The sequence below is a fragment of the Teleopsis dalmanni genome, chromosome X, assembly GCF_002237135.1.
Source record: "Teleopsis dalmanni isolate 2A chromosome X, ASM223713v2, whole genome shotgun sequence".
In the NCBI taxonomy this organism is placed as follows: Eukaryota; Metazoa; Arthropoda; class Insecta; order Diptera; family Diopsidae; genus Teleopsis; species Teleopsis dalmanni.
In genome coordinates, this window is record NC_051848.1 from 32,518,119 (window position 1) to 32,541,190 (window position 23,072).

General features: G+C 29.0%; 2 protein-coding genes across 6 annotated transcripts; one reads left to right on the forward strand and one right to left on the reverse strand.

The window, feature by feature from the left end:
- LOC119687621 (androgen-induced gene 1 protein) lies at positions 1-22,187 on the forward strand. Of its 4 annotated transcripts, none has more exons than XM_038102008.1 (4): positions 1-128; positions 5,753-5,998; positions 21,073-21,293; positions 21,359-22,187. In XM_038102008.1, exons 2-4 carry the CDS (start codon positions 5,801-5,803, stop codon positions 21,681-21,683), a joined length of 744 nt encoding a protein of 247 aa, XP_037957936.1. In that variant the 5' UTR covers positions 1-128; positions 5,753-5,800; the 3' UTR covers positions 21,684-22,187. The 4 variants fall into 4 exon arrangements, with proteins under 4 accessions (XP_037957936.1, XP_037957935.1, XP_037957937.1 ...); XM_038102007.1 differs by lacking the exon at positions 1-128 and adding an exon at positions 2,283-2,443; XM_038102009.1 differs by lacking the exon at positions 1-128 and adding an exon at positions 2,632-2,822.
- Positions 15,521-19,334, reverse strand: LOC119687620 (protein amnionless). Of its 2 annotated transcripts, none has more exons than XM_038102003.1 (2): positions 19,270-19,334; positions 15,521-17,107 (listed from the first exon to the last, which is right to left on the reverse strand). In XM_038102003.1, exons 1-2 carry the CDS (start codon positions 19,289-19,291, stop codon positions 15,579-15,581), a joined length of 1,551 nt encoding a protein of 516 aa, XP_037957931.1. In that variant the 5' UTR covers positions 19,292-19,334; the 3' UTR covers positions 15,521-15,578. The 2 variants fall into 2 exon arrangements, with proteins under 2 accessions (XP_037957931.1, XP_037957933.1); XM_038102005.1 differs by having other exon boundaries at positions 15,521-17,089; positions 19,270-19,306.
- Positions 22,188-23,072: the final 885 nt, after the last annotated feature.

Consider the following 23,072-nt stretch of genomic DNA (forward strand, 5'->3'; position numbering starts at 1 on the left):
CTCTTTAGAAATTGTTATACAAATTTTTCCAATACCAACAAACTTCCTTTCGAAAACAATTAATCAAGATTTTGGAAAAAAGAAATTTGCATATTACCCATTTACAACTGCTAGTAATATTAATTCAGGTAAGTGGTATAAAATCTATACTTGACATCTATTAATGTCATTGAAGACAAATATGGTATATAGATATGTGGTTAAAAAAAAAATTAACTAATTGTTGGTGGTCCATTTTTTATATTCACCAAGATATAAGACGGCAAAGAAAGGCAAGATAAAAAAAAACTATCAGTTATAAAGTACTTAACGCCTTACCTTAAAGACGTGCTATTCATATGGCTTGGCCCTTTTTTAGATTTTAAGTCTAATAACAAACAAGTATCTTTTAACTCGATATCTAACATCTCTTGATATTGCAGTACAAAAGATCAATCATGGTCACAATGCTCCGCTCCGTTGGGAGCTGGTAATAATAAATATATTTCAGAAAGGCGAAGGACCTAGCAGTCCGGTTCCTTATTCTTAGTTAACTTTAATATTAACTAAATAAAATAAAAAAATAAATAATAAATAAATAAATAAAAAATTTTTCTGAGTTAATACGACGACTATAATAATAATTATAGATGAAAAGTTGTTTAGTTAACATTAAAATTAATTTTAAAGTTAAGTAAGAATAAGGAACGGGACTGTTAGATTCTACGCTCTGTGTTTAGTATAATATGTTCATAAGTTAATATACTGATATACGAGAAAGCAAAAATAGATTTTGCAAACATTTTCGAGTAAACACGGTTTTCGAAAAAAATTGCTTGAAAATGTTTGTAAATAATTAACTTCGAATCAATATAACTTTCGAACTATTTTAACTTCCAAACGAAAAAACAAAATTAATGGATATTTAATTCAAGTATTAAATTCATTCTTCTCAATAAATTATAATCACAAACCGAAAATAATGATTATTTCAAAAATTTTTCAGAAAAAAACGCAACAACAAACAGACTAAGTTCTTTTTTAAGTATATAGTTTTATCATTCTAACAATTTTCATTCTTAATATTATGCATGCTCTATATATATAAACGTTTTAAAATAAAAGTCAAAAAATAGTAAATATATTTGAGTTATATTATATATTTTTTTCAAAAATAATTATTATCTTTGTGTCTTTTATTTTCTGATGCATGTATTTTTCCATGCATATATTTTGTTTTCAAAAATAAAAGTTATTCTTGATTTTTATATTTTTAAGGCAAAAATAACAATTATTTGTGCGTTTTAAAATAAAAAGCAAGGTGTAAGCGTTATTTATGCGTGGAAAAATAAAAATCAGAAATAACTCTTATTTTCGAAGAGAAAATATAACTCACACTGATATGTTTAAAAACAAATATATAAAATGCATATTGCATGTAAGATAGGCATGACGTATGAGTTATATTTTGTTTTCAATAATAAGAGTTATTCTTGATTTTTATATTTTTAAGACAAAAATATTAATTATTTGTGCGTTTTAAAATAAAAAGCAGAGTGTAAGAGTTTTTTGTGCGTGGAAAAATAAAAGGCACATGATAATAATTATTTTTGAAACACATAATAAAAAGCAAATTTAACTGTTATTATTTTTTGAGTTTTATTTTAAAATGCGAATGATAAGAGTTATTAGTTGATTTTTATTTTTTCAATGATAACTGTTACGATCCCTGATGATAACTATTTTTGTACTTTTTTGAGTGGTTATGTCGAAAATATTTTAAAATTGGTTTTGTTTTTTTAGGATTTTAACTTTTATTTCGTACATTTTTGTACATATTTGTCTTAGACCAATAAATTATCTCCAACATTAATCGAACGTTTCTAAAACGTTCTATTTTTTTTTTTAATACTTTTAGATAAATTTTAGTTGAGGATTTATTTTAACTTTCGATTTTATTGGTTAGTAGTGTGACATCGAATAAATTTCGCTTTTTCTTACACTATAAATTCACATCCTAACTTAATCTTCGAATTAAAATACCTTATGACTTATAAGGTTAGTTAGTTAAGAGCCATAATTCGGCATAACTGTAAACTTAGTCATGTAAGCGGAATATATGGTGTTTGTATTTATCTCACCTAGTATTTTAATTTTATTCATCAGCAAATTACCCTAAGCAGCAACAGTGTGTGCTCGGCAGCAACATCAACCGTAGCAGCGCAGCAGTACGAAGAATTGTTGCTATCGCAATAACAGCAACAATGTATCTGGAGCAACAGCAACACTCATGTTTCCATGTTCCCTTGCTTTAATTGAACGCCAAGCTGTGTTCGTAATTCGTTCCCAGTCAATTTTTAGTGACGGAATTGTTTGGTTGTGTTACGGTCTTACGGTGTTACGGTTGAGAACGTCGCGACAGAAGCATCAACGAACAAATTTTTAACCGAAAGCGGGAACCAAAGTAAAAATTATGTTGCCAAATTGTTTAATGTGTAACTGAAAAAAAAATTCAGTATTCAAATGGGCTTCAAATAGTTTTTGTTGATATAAACTTAATTCGTTCGTCTTCTGATTTGATTTTTATGTATTCTACAATTCGTGTGTTCTTTTCGTCTGTTTTTTTTTTGCTGTTTTGCTGTTTTTGGTTTAATTGTTGAATGCGTTTGACCCAATGAAATCGACGCAATATTTTATAGATTGTGACTTTAAAAAATGTTGACGTGAAACCCTGTTATCGATTGTGTTGCTGTAGTGTCTGCAATGTGTCATGCAAGGAAAAAAAGTCAATGAAATTGTTGAAGAATTTTTAATTGGTGGAAAGGCGAAATTCATTCCATCCAGTAATTCTTATAATATCTTTAATTCAAGTCTTTATTTGCTTATACTCATACATCCCAATGTGATTTGTTTACAATGGTGTATCCACTCTCACACTCACTCTACTTATTAATCATACCATCCGTGTACCCGTTTACCATCAGGATTTTCACATTCAAATAGAAAATTATCAACAAATTAGTTCCTTTCTTTGCCGGAATAATTATTCGTTCGTTATCTCATAGACTCATAGATATAGTGAAACTATGCTTATGAAATTTTTGTTTTAATTTTAAACCCATTGTGAACCCATATCAGCAGGTCCGTAGCCAAAGATGTACTTGTACTGTTATAGTTTCAATAATTAAAAACAAATGTTTTGTCTTATATTACAAAGCCATATTGCATTAATAATGAATACAAATGTAGTAAATGGACAAATGTAGTAATTTCATTGATATTTAGGACGATTGCCATATGCCCTATCTGACTATATGCCTGATCTATATATTTATTCCGTTGACACAGTAGTATCTTAAAAGAAATCATTCATTTCATTGTGTTCTTAAAAGAAGTTTAGATGATTCTATTGAGTACTTTATATGATTTTTCCAATTATAAAGTGATATATTTTAAATATATTGAACTTATGTTCCAACTGGTTATATGTCTGATTCATATATAGTATTTGTTCTGCTGACACAGAAGTATCTTAGAAGAAGTTTAAATGATTTCATTGTGTTCTTTATTAAAAGAACAGAAAGAACATCTTAAAAGAAGTTTAAATGATTCTCTTGAGTGCTTTATTTGATTTTTCCAATTATAAAGTGATATATTTTAAATATATTCAACTTATGTTCCAACCGGTTATATACATATCTGATTCATATATAGTATTTGTTCTGTTGAAACAGAAGTATCTTAGAAGAAGTTTAAATGATTCCATTGTGTTCTTTATTTCATTGGATAGAATTGTGAAGTGATATATTCTAAATACATTGACCTTATGTTCCAACTGGTTATAAATTTAAATGATTCCATTGTGTTCTTTATTTAAGTTATCCAATTATAAGTTATTGGCATAGTTATTGGTTTTCTAAGACAACACAAGTATATTAACAAAATGTTTGGATTAGGTACGTTCAAATCTGTTAGTCATACTTCTTTTAATCATATGAGAGAATTTACCTGGGTAAATATAATGAGCGAAATTATACGTGATTTAAATCTATTTACACAAAGGGTATTCAAAGGTAGTCGGTAACGTCGTCACTCAAAAAAATTGAAAAATTTTATAAGTATTTATACCGGGGCATCAGGTTTGTTAATTTTTGTAGTATTCAGTAAAACATCAGCTGATTTCCATTATTGTGTAGTATAGCACACAATTTAAATTATATTTATAATATTTGGTAAAAATATTTAATGAAGTAGAAATGTTAAACAAAAGAACAACTTTTACTTGGAATTTACTTTTCTCTGCGGTATAAGAAAATAAGAATAATAAAATCAGCTGTTATGACAATTAAGTTTTATGACTTTACCGAGAAAGAATTAAAAATGTGCGTTTAGATGTCTATCATTTTACGACCTTACAAAACAGACAGTTATCAACTAACAGAGCTATATCTAAATACCCTACTGTTTCTTAATAAAAAGCAACCAGAACATTATACAATGTGGTTTAATTTTATTAGTAAAATATATCTCTCTCCTTATATATGTATGTACATCTATATGTATATAGCCTACCTTTATTAAGAATACATTACATATAATACTCAATTAAAAAGCATTTAAGAGTGAGTCAGGTGTATATAGTGTATTATAGTTTGTTTGAATAAAACATTTTAATTTGTTTCTATTATGGTAATCTATCTATACTTTAACTTTAAATTTTTCAAGATCCAATGACTTGAACGGCGATAAGAAATCACTTGCTTTCTTAGTTTAATTTTTTTTAATGGCTTTTTAGAATTTTCAATCTAAGCCCTTTAATTCATAGAATATTTTTTAATTATGAATTAGCAGAAATATATATAGAAATATGTTTTTTTCTAACTATAAAATTTGCCCTCATAAAATTTGGACCCTTTGATCCCCATTGATGTAATGTAAAAGTTTACACAATTTAATAAACTATATTAATAGAATTTAATCTGTTCAATAGATAGTCAATATTAATTCATTTTCCATTCAAATTATTAATTTCAAGCGGTTTACATACTTGTAAGCATGCTTCTGGGATCTTCAAACAAAACAACAATTTTTATTTAGTTCTTATAGGTGGAAGGACCTAGCAGTCCAGTTTCTTATTCTTACTTAACTTTAAAATTAATTTTAATGTTAACTTAGAAAAAACAAAATAAATCAATTATAATTATAAATTCAGATAATGCCGTATTTACTATACTTTTGTTTACCATTCAATCATGCCATGATGTATTGGTGATGAATAGACATGTATACAGCCCTTTGATTCATTTGGAGGGACTTAAGCTGCCCCATCTTTTTGGTTATGTCCCTATCGCCACTACAACCTAAACTAAGTTATATATTGTGCTGGGTTGTGTCTGTATAAAAAACATATGGGCCAGAAGAAACGAAGAAAGAATTTGTGAATGGATTGGGTAATAAGTTTTTCAACCGTTTCAGTTGGTTGAACATTTTAATCCTGATTACGTTGTTTAGTTAATGTGATTCTATTGATTCAATAAATTTTTCGACTTTTTTGATATTATTTAATATTTTATACTATCTACATATTTATCTGGAATATTAAGAATAAAAATATTTATATAATAAATAATTCTAAATAAATATATTCACTATATTAAATAATATTTGTTCTACAAATTAACTTATTTAAGTACATGTGTATAAAAAAAAAAAATAATGTGATAATGCAAATTTTACAAATCATCACTATAAAAATCTTTTTTCAATTTCTAAGGTATATTACAAAAATATACACCGTACTGTGCTAATAGAAGAATAAAATATGACCAAGGTAGAGCTATACAAATCACGAGTTTTCGTTACTATAATACATTTATGCGCTCTGGGTCAATTTGCCTACGCACTATATTTTAATAATTTTGGAGTAAATCGCAGTACCAAATTAGAGAAAAGTAATGCCCGCTTAATGGTACCGGATGGATTCCAACAAAAAATACGGTTCCTCACCTATTGGTGTTTGGTAAGAATTTATAAAAATAGTTACTTAATTCAATTTGAAATATTCTATTCTTAAATTTATCTTATTTATATCTATTTATTTATTAAATTTATTATAATTTTTTATAAAATTAGTTTATTTATTTTGTAATGATCAGTTCTCAAATCTCAATCGTTCTTTGATTATTTAAGAGCGATATGTCATAATGGTATGAACAATTATGACGTTTTCAATAGATAAATCTGGATTTAATCTAGATTTAGTTAGTAGATATTTTTATTTTTCACAAATGCATATATTGAAACAAATCACAGTTTATCTGTCAAATCATATAAAACAGCTGTTAATTTCAGGGTAATTTTACTATTTTGACAAAATATCTAGAGTGTTATAAATTAATCTCGAGTGTTATACGTTTCGCTTCAGATTTACCGGTCAAAAATGAATATTGCAGTAAAAAAAGTAAAAGTAAAAGTGCAACAGAGTATCTCGATTGAAAAAATTATCCCAAATTTACCAATCGAAAAAGCTATTATATTAAACTGAACAAACATTAAACTGAAAAGATGTCATCAGTTTTCGGCATATTAAACGTTATAAATTAAACAATACATTATTACACCAAGGTCCTGACTCCACCAGGGTGTCGACGACTTTTCTGCAATGTTGGTTTGGGGACATGCGTTTTCGAATGCATTAATCATCGCAGCAGTAATTGCTTTGACTTCTGTCTCTACATTCCATGTGGTCTTGAGTTTCCTCAGCGGCCTGTTTTGTAATAATTCCTTTAACAACGTCAAGTACGTTACCTGATCTCTATTCTCAGGAATTCTTGCTAGCCTCTGATTATTAGTGCGATTTGGATGACAGAGTATTTCAAAATGTATAGCCCGATGATTCGACATTGTTAGCCTGTCTATAATCTTATAGACATATAAGATTATAAAAATTATAAATAAAATTATAAATTATTTATTAGTAAATAACAAATAATTTGATCAGCCAAATAGTATTGTGAAGATGGTTTTCCTTTCTAGTTTTATAGAAAGCTTCTGCAATTCAGATGTAAAGTTAAAGGCGGACTAAGACCCATGTTATGCAGACAATCAAGTGATGATCGAACACTACTTTTATCACTGCTCTCAATGGGTTAAATGTCTAAACCTATTGTTTATTGTAAGCAACAGCAAATGTTATTATTGATGATCATTTGATTATCTATAAAAAATGGTTCTAAACGGCGAAGTACAATAATTGCGTACTTGTGTCCAATGCGTTCTTGCGTTTTTGTGTTCTTGCGTTCTTGCGTTTCTCAGTTCAAAATTAATTTGCTTGAAAATGCAAGCTTCTACAGTACTTTTTCTTTTGCGTTACCGAGAACTAATATGCATAAGCAATAAGTTGATATTAATTAAAATTCATGTTATTTAATTTAAGCTAATAATTTAATTTAATTTAAATCAATTACAAATATGGTTTATTAATTAAATATCATAGTAATTACGTGATTTCTGTTTTTATCACATATATATTTTTTTTTGTTATTAATTTTTTTTTAAAACATGTTTTTTATAATAATGATTAAATGAAAATAAGTGTCTATTAAAATAGTAATTTTTATTATATATCATTAATTCCGCAGCACCGTATAATTTATATTAAAAATTAAAAACATTTTGTAAATAATGAAAACTCACAAATTGACTTATATTTAAAATAACATTTCGACCTATATAAAAAACTATTAGCAATTAATTAAAAAGATGAGATATTTCTACAAGAACAAAAAAAATAAATCTTTTGGCAGTATTTTTGGCATTGGCATCGAAAGCCACTATGTAAGACTTTAACCCACTAAACCACCTCTTAGAAATGAATAGAGAAGATTTCCACAGCATTGTGAAAATTTCATTCCAGTAATCAGCGGAGAGAGGAGAAAAAATAGACTTAGTACCTAGCGAGCTAGCATTATCTAAGATAGAAAGCAAGGGCGTACATTAGGGAAATTGGGTTATAGAGAAGGAGGTGGGGTTAGAGCAGATGAGCGGGGGCGAGGTTAGCGGTAAATTTTGTGACTGGGGTCACGAAAGCCGCGGTTATATAGGGAAATGGAGTGGAGTTTACGGTCCCACTCATCGAAGTAGTGGGACAGGTATTGGGGAAGTTTAAAGCGCAAAGCTAGAACAAGATTTTCAGGGAGGGTAATAGGAATAGATTGGAGGGCCGCAGAAACAAATATATAAGTTTATTGTTTTTTTTTTGACAAAAATAGAAATACGTTTATAATGTTAAATTTAGTTTTAGAAAAGAAACAAAAACTACCAGTAAACGAAAAGAAAATTTGTGTAATTGTAGTAGATTAAAAACATGTCGCGGGCCGCACAAACATTAGCCGCGGACCGTACTTTGGACAGCTCTGGTATAAATAATGTAACTACTTTAATGTACTTGGGGCAATCCATGAGCAAAGATTTAAGCTAACCTGTCGTACCGTCGAAATTTTGTGGCACATTTTTTATATGTATATCTGTAGATCTTTGTGTCTATTTTTCGTGAAACTAGGTGAAACTAGGTGTTGGTACTAGGCAAAGGCAATTAACTGTTAAATAAAAAAACAATATATAATAATATTGAATAAGTAAAAGAAAATAATAAGGAAAATGTTTAATGGAAGACGGAAATGCAAATTCGATTTTCTTTCCGTATGTAAGTAAAGCTGCTCAGAAAAGTTTGCTGAAAAAGCATTTGTATCCACATTTTTACTCCACTTGAGAAATTCTTGCTTTTAATTATTTATTATTTGTGAATTGATTTGTTGCCAGACACATAATTGACTTTATATTACGGATTCCTGATGGATCTGTGCGCTTTGGTAGTTGTTGAATTCAATTTTTTTGAGCATTTTTATTGCATTCCATTTTTACTTGAATTTTATAGCGCATAATTTTTATTGGATTGCACTGAAAGTAGCTTTTTTTCGCAACTTTTTATTGAAATATTGGCAATTCCGCTGGACACAGAGCAGCAGTCGTTCTTGGACATAACACACCTATGTACATATGATAATTCCAATGAAATTATTCTGCATGAATTCCTGCACTTTGCATGCGGCAGGGTTGGATGATCTAATGTACGTAGTACGTATATGCATTTTGAAAACGTTCAGCTGTTGTTATGAAAACAAATTTACAGGAATTATTATTGGTGCAATAATTTATTGTTACCAGCAAATATGAAGGAAAACACTATACTGATATATTAATGTATCTGCTGAGAATATACTAAATTCTACATTTTCAATTTTCAGTTTTCAATTTTCAATTTTCAATTTTCAGTTTTCAAAATTATTAAAATTTCTTTTCTTCGACTTTATAAAAACACAATATGGTTTGTATTTACACAATTTACAGACTCTAGAAATCATACGCCAATAATGTGTACATACAATAATATAAACAAGACATACATATGTTATCATAGATAATTTCTCAGTTGCCGCATAAATTTTTCACTTTTTCCACTTTGAAAACAATAGGGTAGTGTTATTTTTTTGACATCATACTCGTATTTAGTTGCGCTACGTCCAGCATTTCTGAATTATGTCTATGTATATACCATATATGCATATTGATTTAAAAATAAAATGCCTATATTTACTAAAACCCTATAGCTTACACTTGCACGGCTTTGGCAGATACGAATTGCTAATTCAAATACATAATTCGAATTCAAATAATATCCTAACTTCTAAGTCATGGGTATTAGGGCCTTCAGACCAAAAACTAAATTAGTTAGATATTCTGTTACTTATTATTATTATTTTGAGGGGATGTGGTACTGCGACCATTGGGTCTATTATTTCTCCTTCTGGGTTTAGAGTAGGTCTCTAAGCCCTGTTGCGTCAACAAAAAGTAGTATAAAACCTACTTTACACAGTTCTATTGCCCCTTCCGTAAGAATATACATTCCCAAGACCCTATTCCATATGTGCATTAGCGTAGGGCATTCTAACAGCACATGCGTGACCGACTCCTCATTCTCTTAACAGAATCTACAGTTTGCATCCGTAAGTATGCCGAGTCTTGTAAGGTGGTGTTTTAGTTTACAGTGCACTGTTAGGATTCCTGTGTTGATTCTATGTTTTTCTTTTGATAGGTTCATACAATTCTGGTATCTCTTATTGTTATAGGTACCAATAAGTGATTTGGATTATTTTAATCCTGGTATATTATTCCAGTTGTTTTTTTTTATTAAGCTACTGACACATAGGTAATTTTCTAAACCCTTTTGTGTAGGCTCTATATGCTATTTTAATATAAGCCACTTCATGTTATTCTTATTATGTTAAAAGAAATAAAATAAATCATCGACAAATCGCAGCTACTTGAAAATCGAAATCAAGTCCTATACATCTTTCTTTTATTTATTTATATTATGCTACATGTACCTATATGATATTTTTTACACTGTTCTAATGAAACTCTATCATCTTCCCATAAAAATTCTGCAGATTACCAAAGTATATAAAATTCTTCATCACATGTATAGATTCTTCGAAATACTCGTATAAACATACGTAATCAAATAAATATTTGTTCATATTTTGTTTGAAATCTCTTAGTGTAGAAAGATTAAATAAAATGATTTTTTTTGAAATCGCTGATAAATATATAACATTGTCTAAATATTTCCAAAATTTAGATTTATAATGCTTGGCATTTTGTAAAATAATCTACATGTGAAAAAATATTTTAATTTTATGAAACTTAATACCTAACAAATAAAAAATAAGTCAATAAATATATATATAAGTGCGTATACCAGACCCCATGAGACTGGTTCCACATACATTCTTGGTGCAACTTCGTCTATAAATTTTTTTTTTCTTTTCTTAATTTATATATTATTTATTGAATGTTACATTTAGATCCTAACAATAAGTGAATCAAATCTTAAACTAATTTTATTTTTTCCCTAAGTCATGGCTTTGGAAAAACTATTGAATCATCAAATACTTCAAAATAAAATTAGATTGAGTCACATCTTAACGAAATCACATTAAATTAAATCAAATTAAATTAAATCACATTAAATTAATTCAAATTAAATTAAGTGAAGTTAGCCGATGTTAATTGTATCCTTCCTTTTTAATCGTTTGTGGTCTTTGTTCAGTAGGACCTTATTAGCTGTTTGGTTAGGGTGGCCTTCTAACTTTGAAAGGTACTCACGGCTGCATCGAGTAGCTTCTTCTATTACTGTTGATACGCCCAAGTCTCTATGAAGGTTAACAACATCCATCTATAAATGAATGAATGATAGTGCATGAGTTGTGTATACTCTCTCTGTTCGCTTGTCCTTTCGCAAACAATAGGTTTGTTCTCTCTTTGTTCCACATATTTTTACGGAAATTCAGTTTTGCAAAGACGTATTTGCAAAACTAAAGGAATAACAATTACAATCAAGTATATAGCTATTGCAATAGATAATCAAACGTGACGATTCTAATATGAGCTGATAATAAAAGGAATTGTTCACAGTGAAGGTCAGACAGATGGTAGACCCAGATTATTATCTGGAATCCAATTTCGATATTCCGGTTATGAGCATTTGACTATTAATTTTAGTAAAAACAGTAACGCCCAGTTTTTTTTTCACTAACGGTGAGAATGGAAAAGACAACATAGGTTAAATTTCAACCGCTGGCCGAATATAGATTGCAATTGGTTTCCTGTCAAATTGAGTTCCTGTCTTTTCAAACAAAACGAAAAAAAGTTGTAAAATATGTTGTTTTATATTAAATAAAAAGAAAACAAAATAAAACAATAATGTGTAAACAAGAAAAAGGTCATGAAGTTAGATAAAATCAAAACAGCATTTTTATTGTCACAATCATTCCGAGACATTTCAATAATTCCAGGGTGAAAAGGTTCCCAATAACGAAATTATGACAGCTAATATATTGTACAAAGTTTCGAGTGTAAAGTCTTCTTCTACATTATTTAATAGCACTAAAATAATTAACTAAAAAATTGTTAATTAAAAAAGCACATGAATTAAATAATCATTTTTCGTTTAAAAAAATAGGTAATACAATAGCAGATATATATTTGCTGTATAATTCGGTAGCTTAACAGAGTTATTAAGTTACTTTTTCGATTTTTTGAAAAGTGTTTTTATCAGCTTCTCTATATACATATATGTGTGTAATTATTTATTATAAATTGATATACATAATATATAAATAAATATATTATAAATTGTATAATACATATCACATGATACTACTATCCATACAATGTTTCTTTATTAAACGGAATAAATTCAAGAAATTATTTCCAGGTGTGTTATGAATGAAAGTCGGGAGTGCACATTATCGATATCTACTGAAATAAAAAAATTAACCCAAAAATCAAAACTCTACCGAAAAAAAAAAAATAATGTGGATCAATATATAATATGTACAGACTACTATGGAAGTTAACCACTTAAAGATACTGGCGCACTTCCCGAACATAGAACTTTCAAAAATAATCTTTATATATATCTTTATAATATATAGCTACTTGGAGCTTTACAGTGGCGCCTTTGTACTACTTCGACATCCAAAGTATAGTAAATATTCAATGAAAAACGTTTACACTCTTAAACACTCTGAGACTAAGAGGCTGAGTATTATTTGTCTTAGTATTATTGTTAATAAGCAACACTGTGAGAGATATTTGGAGTCAAGAACACGAAAAGGTGATTCATTGACTACCAATGTGTCCTGAAGAAATGTACAGTTTATTGCTGTTATTTGAAATTTGGACTGTCACCATCAATAGCACCCGAAATAAAAGCAGTAACAACTATTTATTTTTTGATGTGTCGATGAATATGTTCTAAACGACTTTCGGTTTCAATGAGATTATGTTATATGTTATATTATATTATTAAGGGCCTTAAACAGCCTATACAACTCATACAAATCAACAACGTAAATGACAGGTTTCTGAATCACTTGTTTCTTAATTGAATATGCTTCTGTTAACTATCATCCTTCAAAAATGATATTAAAGGATACCCTCAGTTGTAGATTCTGTAAAATGCAGAGTGAAATTTCCATCCAGAAAACGACTTTAGTACCTTTATTCGACTTTCATTAAATTGCATTAGATTTTGGATTTAGAAACAAGAGATATTACTAAGTTTGTCAACAGTCTTAATTTGTCCAGGTTAACTTAGGACCTCTTTTCAAGCAAAACACAGCGGATCTCATAGGTTGCAATGCACCTTTGTCTCATCTAATAAAAATAATTATAATACACTGTCAAAGAAATTAAGAAGTTATTAATAAAAGTATTTGATGACAATATGTTATCAGATACAGAGCTTCTTCATTTTCTCCTAAATGATTTCGGCGATTGACCGCCGAAAGATGTGTTTTGTGAAAAAGTTATGAATAATTGAAATCTTTTGATGCCATCTGTAAAAGGTTTCTGGAACGCATAATTACCCAAAATCAAAATTATCTACTAAATTAATGTACATTTAACTGAATTTGTTTTCTCAAAAATTGAAATGCCGCACTTTGTCGCAACACACCCTGTAAATTGATTTGTATGATGACCTAGAACTTATATTGTGAAGAAAAGTGTTTCTGTAATTTTGTCATAAAATTTGTGGTTATCAACTAGAGCAAGTTCTACTAACTCTAAATTTCTGTTATTAATATACAATAGCCACAGTGAATTTAAATTTTCTTCCATAATCCAATGACACGAATGCGTTCTTCTACCACAGACTTTTATCCAAGAAATCGTGCAATGTTGTACCCTAAAATGTATATCGATTTATCCGTCTTCTTATAGGGGTGTTTTAGAGCACATTTTAAACACCGCGTTTGTGACCTAATGTCATTTGTTCTAATAACCAACAAAATGTTGACGCCGTATAAGTTGTATACATTACGATTTATCGATTAGTATAACATACAAATTGAAGTCTAATAATAACCTGTAACTGAGCTCATATAATTACTAACGTTTTTATTCTTAGCGTTTGAACTTAAATTTGTTACAAAGGTTTTTTTTAGAGTTTGTGTGTTAATAGCATTAAGAGGCACTGATTAAAGATGAACACTCTTTATAAGTATTCGTTTAATAGGAATTCCATTAATCAACTATATATGCAGAGTATTGAAGGCCATCGTTCAACTTTTAAGAAAGCACATCACTTACAAAAATTGTCAGTGTCTTTTAAGAAAGTGGTAAACTTTTAAAAGACATAAGGAATTGCGATTAAAGATTTATTGGAGATGGTAACAGCTCGCATCTCTACTCCTTCCTTCTACTGAAAAACAATGCAATCTACATCACTTTTTTTGTAAAACCCCTTTTTTATTTAAAATATGAAAGAATGGATCTGGGAAATCTGTCCGTCGTTAAAAAGAGATAAGGAGTTTATAATTTAACTACTCAAGTATCAAACTCGAGGACTGTAGTCTGAGTCTTGAAAGGACGGCGCAAAAGTATAAATAATTTTTTACGTTGTCTTCATCAAAAAAAGTAACCATAAACTAAACTCGAGAACTCTAGTCTGAGTCTTGAAATGACGGCGCAAAAGTATAAACAATTATTCACATTGTCTTCATTGTCACCTAGACCAAATATGTGTCTGTTTAAGGTTACATTAATTTAACGTTCCTTTATATATCGTCATTTCGACAGTAATGATTTTATTCATATGATTCATCACACATAATGGCTAGTTTCACAAAAAATTGTGGCAGGTTTAGGTGACGAGCTAACTTTTTCGTTTTCTAATATTCCAGAATGACCAGAAACTCATTGAAGAGCTAAGTTGTTGGATTTTTGCATTCATGGATTAGTGTTGATAACGTGATAAATTTGACCAGGATATTAAGCGCTGGTCATTTGGAACTACTGTGATCTTCTTTATCCATAACTTTTAAGATTGCAAGCAATACTGCTTAAAAACAGATGCATACAAACCTAATATAGGCAAAAATATTTGTACCAGAATCGCTGATATTTTCCATGTCATCGAGAAGCTTGAGAAACAGAATCAGATGGTACTAAGTGATAACTCCATGATTACAGTTATGATTTGTTAAGCCATATATTTTTTATTTTGATCACTATTAACAATAAAAAAATTTTAGCCTAATCTAACATATATATAAAAATATGTATCTATAGACAAGAACATTATTAGCAAATGTTTGTGTTTGATTAAAAAGTGATAGAGTATTTTGGGTCAAACTAGACGGTCGGATAAATAGTCTTATCTTATAAAATTAAACAACACACCTTTTTTTTAATGTAAATGCCTCATCTCTGAAATCTCTGAAAGGTGGAATGTTTAGCACAGAAATAAATCCCTTTAGAGACTAAGCAATATAATTGATCAATATTCTTAGTTAAGCTCGTTATAATATTTTTTAGAAAAAAACAAAAATCAACACTTTATTTCACTTTTTTGCTTTGATTAAGCAAGTTATGTGTATTAATCGCAAATAATTTAAATACATATCATTTTTAAATACATTAATAATTACGTTTTTTTATTATTTTCATATATTTGATTGAATACAATATAGCTATTCGATTGTCTCTACCTCGTCATCGCTTTCGTCGTCTGAAGAGGTATCTAATTTGATTTCTGTAAGTTCTTGTTCTTCATGCGTTACCACTGTATCTATGACATTTATGGGTTCTAAAATTTGTGTATTACTTGGCTTAGTTTCACGTTTTGGTTCGCTTACTTCTCGTCTCATTTCGGTATTTTCTGTTAAACAGGAAGGATTTTCACCATACATTGGATTATTAAATGCACGCTCTCTAATTGCACCACTTTCAGCATTATAGCCTACTATAATGCTGCTGTGAGCGTCTGTGTCTGCGGCGCCGCCTGTAGTATTATCGAAACGTGAAAATACCATAGTAGACCGCAGAATTAAAGAACGCCACCGATTGGTGTCATGAATCCAAACTGGAATACGGTTTAGGTAACGATTGTTTGGAGCATAATGTGCGAATATAACTAAACCCACCAATATAACAAACAAAATGCACAGTATAATAAGTAGAACTGATCCAAATGTAATATTGGGATTATAGGGACGTCCAGCATATTGTATATTGTGTAATTTAGATTTAGCTATAACTTTGTTCCAATCCGTGACAGCGTTCAACTTCTTCACAAATTCTGTGCTTTTTTCGGTATAATCATCGCGATCAACTACAATCATTTGCAAAAAATATCCGCTCTCCCGCGAATTCACGTAGCTTACATAATAATCCAAATCATCTTCCAGTTTCTGCTGTTTGATTGCTTCCGATATAGTTTTGCGAACTTTATATATGGTAGCATCATCGCATTGTTCTACATTAAATTGATATACAGCTCCGCATATAGGGCAGCAACTTAGCAGTGGCTTAACAGGCACTAAGCAACGAGGACGTTTGCATGTTGGTAAAACATTATGACATATTGGTTCAACCATGGTTTCAAAGTCTTGATGACAGCCACATATATCATTGCGAAAATATTCTACCCTTAATCCTTCAGTATTTTTAAATAATAGAGCTCCAAGGTTATTAATAATTAAATTCTGCAAATAATCTTTAAATATTAAGACACCTGCTAAGTTGAATTGTCCTATACGTAAAAATTCGGTATTTTCCAAATCAATTGATAAGGGGCCATCACTTTTTATTATAACGGAATCGTTGCTGCACGGTACGCGTTCCATATCAGGTATAGCTTTATTTAGAGTTAAACCTGTCGAAGATTTCCAGTTTTGTGGATCTAACCATTTTCGTGTTTTTGGTACCTTAATATAGGCTCTGCTATTTTTGCTATTTTGACAACTACGTTTATTAGCTCCAGCACCAAAATAAATTGTTGAGTCCTGACTTAACAGCAGTGCGCCTTCAGTTGGTAATACAAAACCTTTTACATCTACTTCTCGTGGAATAGGCATGATAGCAGAGAAATAAGCTGGAAAAACAACTTCCTCCAAAGGACATGGCAAGTGTTCCGAATCCCATGCTGCTGGATTATTGAACCCAGGATTTTCTACGAACCATTTTGTGCAATTCACTGATACTGCGTAAATAAGAGATACTGAGAAAATGAAATATATTTTTATCATGTCGCGTTAAGAGTGGTTGTAAGCAGACTAGATTTAAACATCATTTTATGTGCAGAATCAAATTGAAATTCAGGGGCGTAAATCAATTTTAATAAATGTAAAACACTTCAAATTTCTGTGATAACAATTATACATACGAAAAAACAAAAACTTTGTTTTAGTTATTTAAAGGTCATGATAAATTCTTAACGTCTTAAAAAGCAGATACCACAATTTGCGACAATACAATGTCTGTCTTCTTTTGTAGCTGGTTCGCTACTTTGCGCGTTCTTTTGAGATATTCAGTTTTATTCACCACACTTGAAGTTGAATATGAAGTTTGATTATTTAATTTTTACATACAAATACGATTCAATTATTTAGTTCCAAATTTCTAGTAGCAGGAATCGATAAGCGCTTGACAAAGATAATGACAATAAGAAATAACTCATATAAAATTTTTTGTAACTATTATTTATAATAGTAATTTTTAAATATTAAATTTTAATTAAATTAATTTAATGGCTTTTACTATTAATTTAATTAGTAACAAGAATGTGACTATTGATTAATAGGTGAAATGGTGATTAAATATAATACATGTGTTTCCACTGGCCACTAGTATGTTTCGATAGACCAGTTAACTTACTTGGAAACGTATTACTATTGAAATACACTATTATTTTAAATTCCATTACAACATTAACTATTTGTTTTTTTTATCTAAAAATGAGTACAATTTATTACAATCGGTACTGACTAACATCGATACTGCATCCATAAAAAGTAGTGACAATATTATTAATACAATAGTATTCATAAACACATCAATGATTCTCAAATAAAAATCTGCTTCTATTGTGTACAGGAGCGTATAAAAAGACTCATTTAAGGGGATTTTTAAAATGTATTTCAAATTTGAAACATTCAATTGAATAAAAAGAGAATATCTAGTGTAACTATTTTGAAATATTAAAAGGGGTGATGAGTTTGAAGCCTAAGACTTCCGTGTGAACGCGATTGATTGCGTATCGTATTAATCGTATCAGTTTTCACTATGGTAATTTTCTGAACAAATCCTTTGCAATAGTAATTCTATTTATGTACATAGTTGTATTTAAAAATGTAGTAAAGAGTTACTTGAGTTTTATTATATTTTCATTCGTGTACGCAAAATAAAATAAAGTAACAGAGTTTAAGAGAGCGAACTAGTATTGTATTTAACAAATTAAAAGATACCGGTCAGAGGGGGAATTTTAAAATGTAATAGCAAAAAATTAAAGGACTAATATGTATCACTTAATTTATATTCAAGTAAATTTTTGAACTTAAGTTACTACTGTAAAATCAGCTCCAGACATTTTCAAAGATATTGCACGAGACAGCATTTGAGGAAGCATAATCAAATGCTGTTTTCAATTGGTAAATCTGGATAACTTTTTCAATCTAGATTCACTTTTAGTGCAATTTTCATAAGATCTGTTTACAAGTAAACACAAGTAAAGTACAAACTGAGAGCGTAACACAAATAAAGTGTCAAATTTCGCTCTTTACACAGATTTTCATGGAACAGATTTTTCACACACCAACACAAAAAGTCTGTGTAGCATTTTTAAATTTCGACAGAGATGTTACGCTCTCAGATGCTCTCATTTACTCCAAAATTTGCTCGTAAAACGCACTTGTATATACACAATGTTTCTCAAAGTTACTACATAAACTAATTAAGAAATTCGATTATTTCCTAAGATCACTGATGATGAGTACTTGGCAATAATCGAAACAGCGTTGTATAGTTAGACAAATTTCAATAATTTAAATAAAATTTTTGTCCTTGTCTTTTCTTTGTGAATCGAACCCATCTAACTTTTAAATACTTTCTTTTCCTCATAAAGAGGCGTTACTCGCGGCAAGAAAAAATTAACATTAATTTATTCTTTTTTGTACATATGGAGCATCATATACTGTTGAAAAAATTTGCTGCTACGAACAATTTTGCAGACTTGTTTGCAAATAGGTTAAACTCTCTAACAATGTCATCGATGACTGTCTGTAGGGCGCTTGTAATAATCAATTTTCATTAGTTTGTTAGTCGTGTTAATTACAATGTTAATACTTATTTTTTTCGAAAGCGTGAGTTAAAAAACATAATTACCTTTATCGCAAAAACGCTGCATGTGATTATCGCGTTACTTTACTGAATTATATTAAATTTGCTTTTTTTGTTTTTTAAGTGCATTACTTTTTTTAACAACGCAAAACAGCTGATTTTACGCGCCTCCCTAATTTGTAAAGTTTGAAAAGTATTGTAGTTGTCAAATTTGTGCGTTTTGACAAGTTCTTCTTTATTTTTTTCATATTGTAGTCGTTCATTGATTTATTCTCTTTTTTCGGTTATTTGTTGTTTAACAGCAAAGCGTAAGAGTTCAATAATGTGTTAAAGGTTATCAATAAGATAATAAATCTTTAAACTTTGAAACATACTAGTGGTATAAAAATTTCATTACATTATCTGGAAGTGCAGTTCCTGAAAAAGTGACGAAGAAATGACGAAGACGCATCATAATCATAATTCTGAGCATGCTGCGAAGAAGATATATAACGGCGTTTACAAGGCGTTGCGTGTGCTGATGCACTTGACTGCTGCTGTTCAATTTAGCTATGCCATACACTACGACTACACCTATGTAAAATTTCCGGTATCTGATGCTAATATGCACAGCACATTCGGCGGAAAATTCAAATATCTTACTTTTCTGGATGCGGTAAAAATTTTTAACAATTCGAGTTATTACTTGGATTATAGTACAGCACACATAGTCTTAATTATTCATATTAGTTGATTATCATTATCTTATCTCATTGGGTCTTAAAATAGAGGAATAATCAAGTTTTAGTGCTTTATATGTGTGTGACTTCCAATTGCTTATGTGCCCTAAATTATATAAACAAAGTTTTGACTTTATTGTGGATAAGCATTTGAGTAAGATTTTGCGGATCAAATTTCAGCAATAAGAAATGCATGCTGGTGGGCACTTACAAAATCAAAACTATACATATGAGTTCCATTAATCTGATATTTGCGAATGCTATTGACTTATAAAAAAACCAAATTAATTAATTGGAAAAAAACGCATTAATTATGTCAATTTAGTTTAATTTTTTTATAAATTTAATAATAATTTTCTTATTTTACGGGTTAAATAATAAACTTTTTAAAAAATTATTTATTTGTTTGCTTTAAAAAGATTTTATTTTAACCGATATTTCGACTATAATCTATAGTCATCATCACGGTACTATAAAATTTTAATACAGTGTAACAGTATTTTAGTGCATATCACAAAAAAACAATTATAAAATAATTAACATCGAAACATGAATTATATATATGTATATAGAAAACAATTATACGATACTATGACAATATATATAAACATAAATAAATAAATTTATAAAAATGTGCACATTAAAAGCAGTTATTTAGGAGTACATATTCAGAAGCTCATCTTAATGGCATTATAATCTGGTTATTAGTTATTAATGTCCAATACTAGATACCACTAGGTACTAGATATTCTAGTTTTTGTGAATATAGATTATCAACTAATGTTAGTTATTCTGATTCTTATTTTAAAATGTAAGTCTTGATTAAGTTAAATTCATAGCTTAAGAACTTTTCCCCGATCGTTTATGACACTATATATAATGTAAATATTACATATTAAGAAACTCTTAAAATATTTTAATTTGTATTTATATTTAAAATTTATTTGTCCAACAATTTAAAATATAAATAAATAATTTTATTAAATTTTTATATTATAGATAGTGCAAACTTTTTATTAAGCAGTTTGCCTTATAAATGACTTATTTTTATTTGTATTTATATTTAAAATATATTTATCCATTATTTTAAAATATAAAGAAATAATTTTATTAAATTTTAATTTTATAGATAGTGCAAGTTTTTTATTACACAGTTTGCCTTATTAATGACTTTGTGGGCACCAACGAAGTTGCACCGAAGCATTTGCCGGCAATACGGAAGCTGAAGGATTATGTTATGGCAGCATTTGCTTTTCCATTAGCAGTGAATGTAGCTGTTACTTTTTGGTCACTTTATGCTATAGACAGAGAGCTTGTATTTCCAAAAGTATTGGATGCCGTTTTTCCAAGGTTAGTATTATACATAGATGTAATTATCTTGTATACTAATAAAATAAATTTTTCGGTTTTTATAGCTGGCTTAATCACATAATGCACACTAACATACTAGTTTTCATCATACTAGAAATGTTTACTTCATTCCGTGAATATCCAAAACGTAAAAGAGGTATTACTGGTCTTGGCATATTCATGATCACTTATTTGATTTGGATACATGTTGTTAAACACTACTCTGGCGTATGGGTATACCCAGTTTTGGAAGTCTTACAATTACCACAACGCATAGTTTTCTTTGTTGCCATATTAGCATTCACGGTTTGTCTTTACTTTCTTGGCGAGTTTCTCAATGGTGTTGTATGGGCCAAAGAAATTAAAATCTTAAATCGTAAAGCTAAATAAAATCATTCCATATGCAAAAGATCAAATATTGACATATGTGCATTATTAAAAGGATATACCTCTGTCTATTAGAACTAAACAATAAATTCGGAAATCGAATTTTCGTATTAAATTTATTATTCGGCGGTTCCTATAATATTTGGAACATTTAAGATTCACGATTAAAAAAAAACTGGATTTAATTTATTAGTAAATAATTATAAAATTTAGATTTTTGTATTGTAGATTTTAATTTTTATTATTGCATAAATTTTTTGAATTATATTTTTTATGTATAAAGCATCAGTTATGTAATTTTAACTAAACATTTTAAATGAGTCATATCAGTATACTTAAATAATAATTAAAAATTTATTTAGTACTGAATTTCGTTTTTTAAAAATTACAAAATTTAAATTAATAAAGTGAAATGAATGTTAAAACTTAATTGAAGTAGTCAAAATACATTTATTGATTGTATTACCGTAAAAATGAATACTCCAATAAAGCATTTTAATTTTTTCATTAAATAAAATATTAAAAAACTTATAAACTTTTTTTTTTGTTTTAAAATCTTATAATACATTGAATAAAATGGTTTTTGTTGAGGACTTTCTAATTACAAACGGGAACAATAATTTCAGAATTTTTCATTCAGAGCAAAGTGAGACAGCTACAAATACTGCGATTAAAAATCTCATTTTCATCATTTGCGGGCAGACGATATTTTATTACATTAGAAGGATCTATTTTTGTTGAAATGCTTGGGTATTTTTGGAAACCAGCAACAGCCATAGTGTAAGACTTAAACCCACTAAAACCAAAGTGATAGGGTATGTTAAGATGTATCCTTATATTACCAGTTCCACTTGTCACCGGTACCTAGAACTGCATGGTTGGCTCGGATCTTGCTATATTATCCTCAATATCATTACCAGCAATTTCAATATAAAATATTATATGTTTTTGGCTTGAGAGTTGCTGTAGTGTGTCACAACATTCGCTTAGAAGTCTTAAGAATAATATTCATGAGGTTACTTAATTGTTACTTTACTATCTCTATATTTACAGATATAATTGCTTGTAAAGAGTTTAAAACGAGCATATATAAAATAAAAAACAGTTAATTAATCTCCTATTTGAACATGATCTTCGAGTTCTACATTAACTACTTTTTAGGTTTTATTGCTTTATCTCGAACATTGGCATCTGATGATGTGTATTGGGCTTCGATTTTATTAAATATATATTGATTATAGTTCTATATTACTCTTATAACTAAATTGATTACTTGCCTAATGGCATGATCAACTAAAAAGAAAATAAGATGTTGCTTATTTTGGTTGTCAGAAAAACTTTTGGATATATGGATAGACCCATAAGCGGACTTGTCGATATACAACATAACAT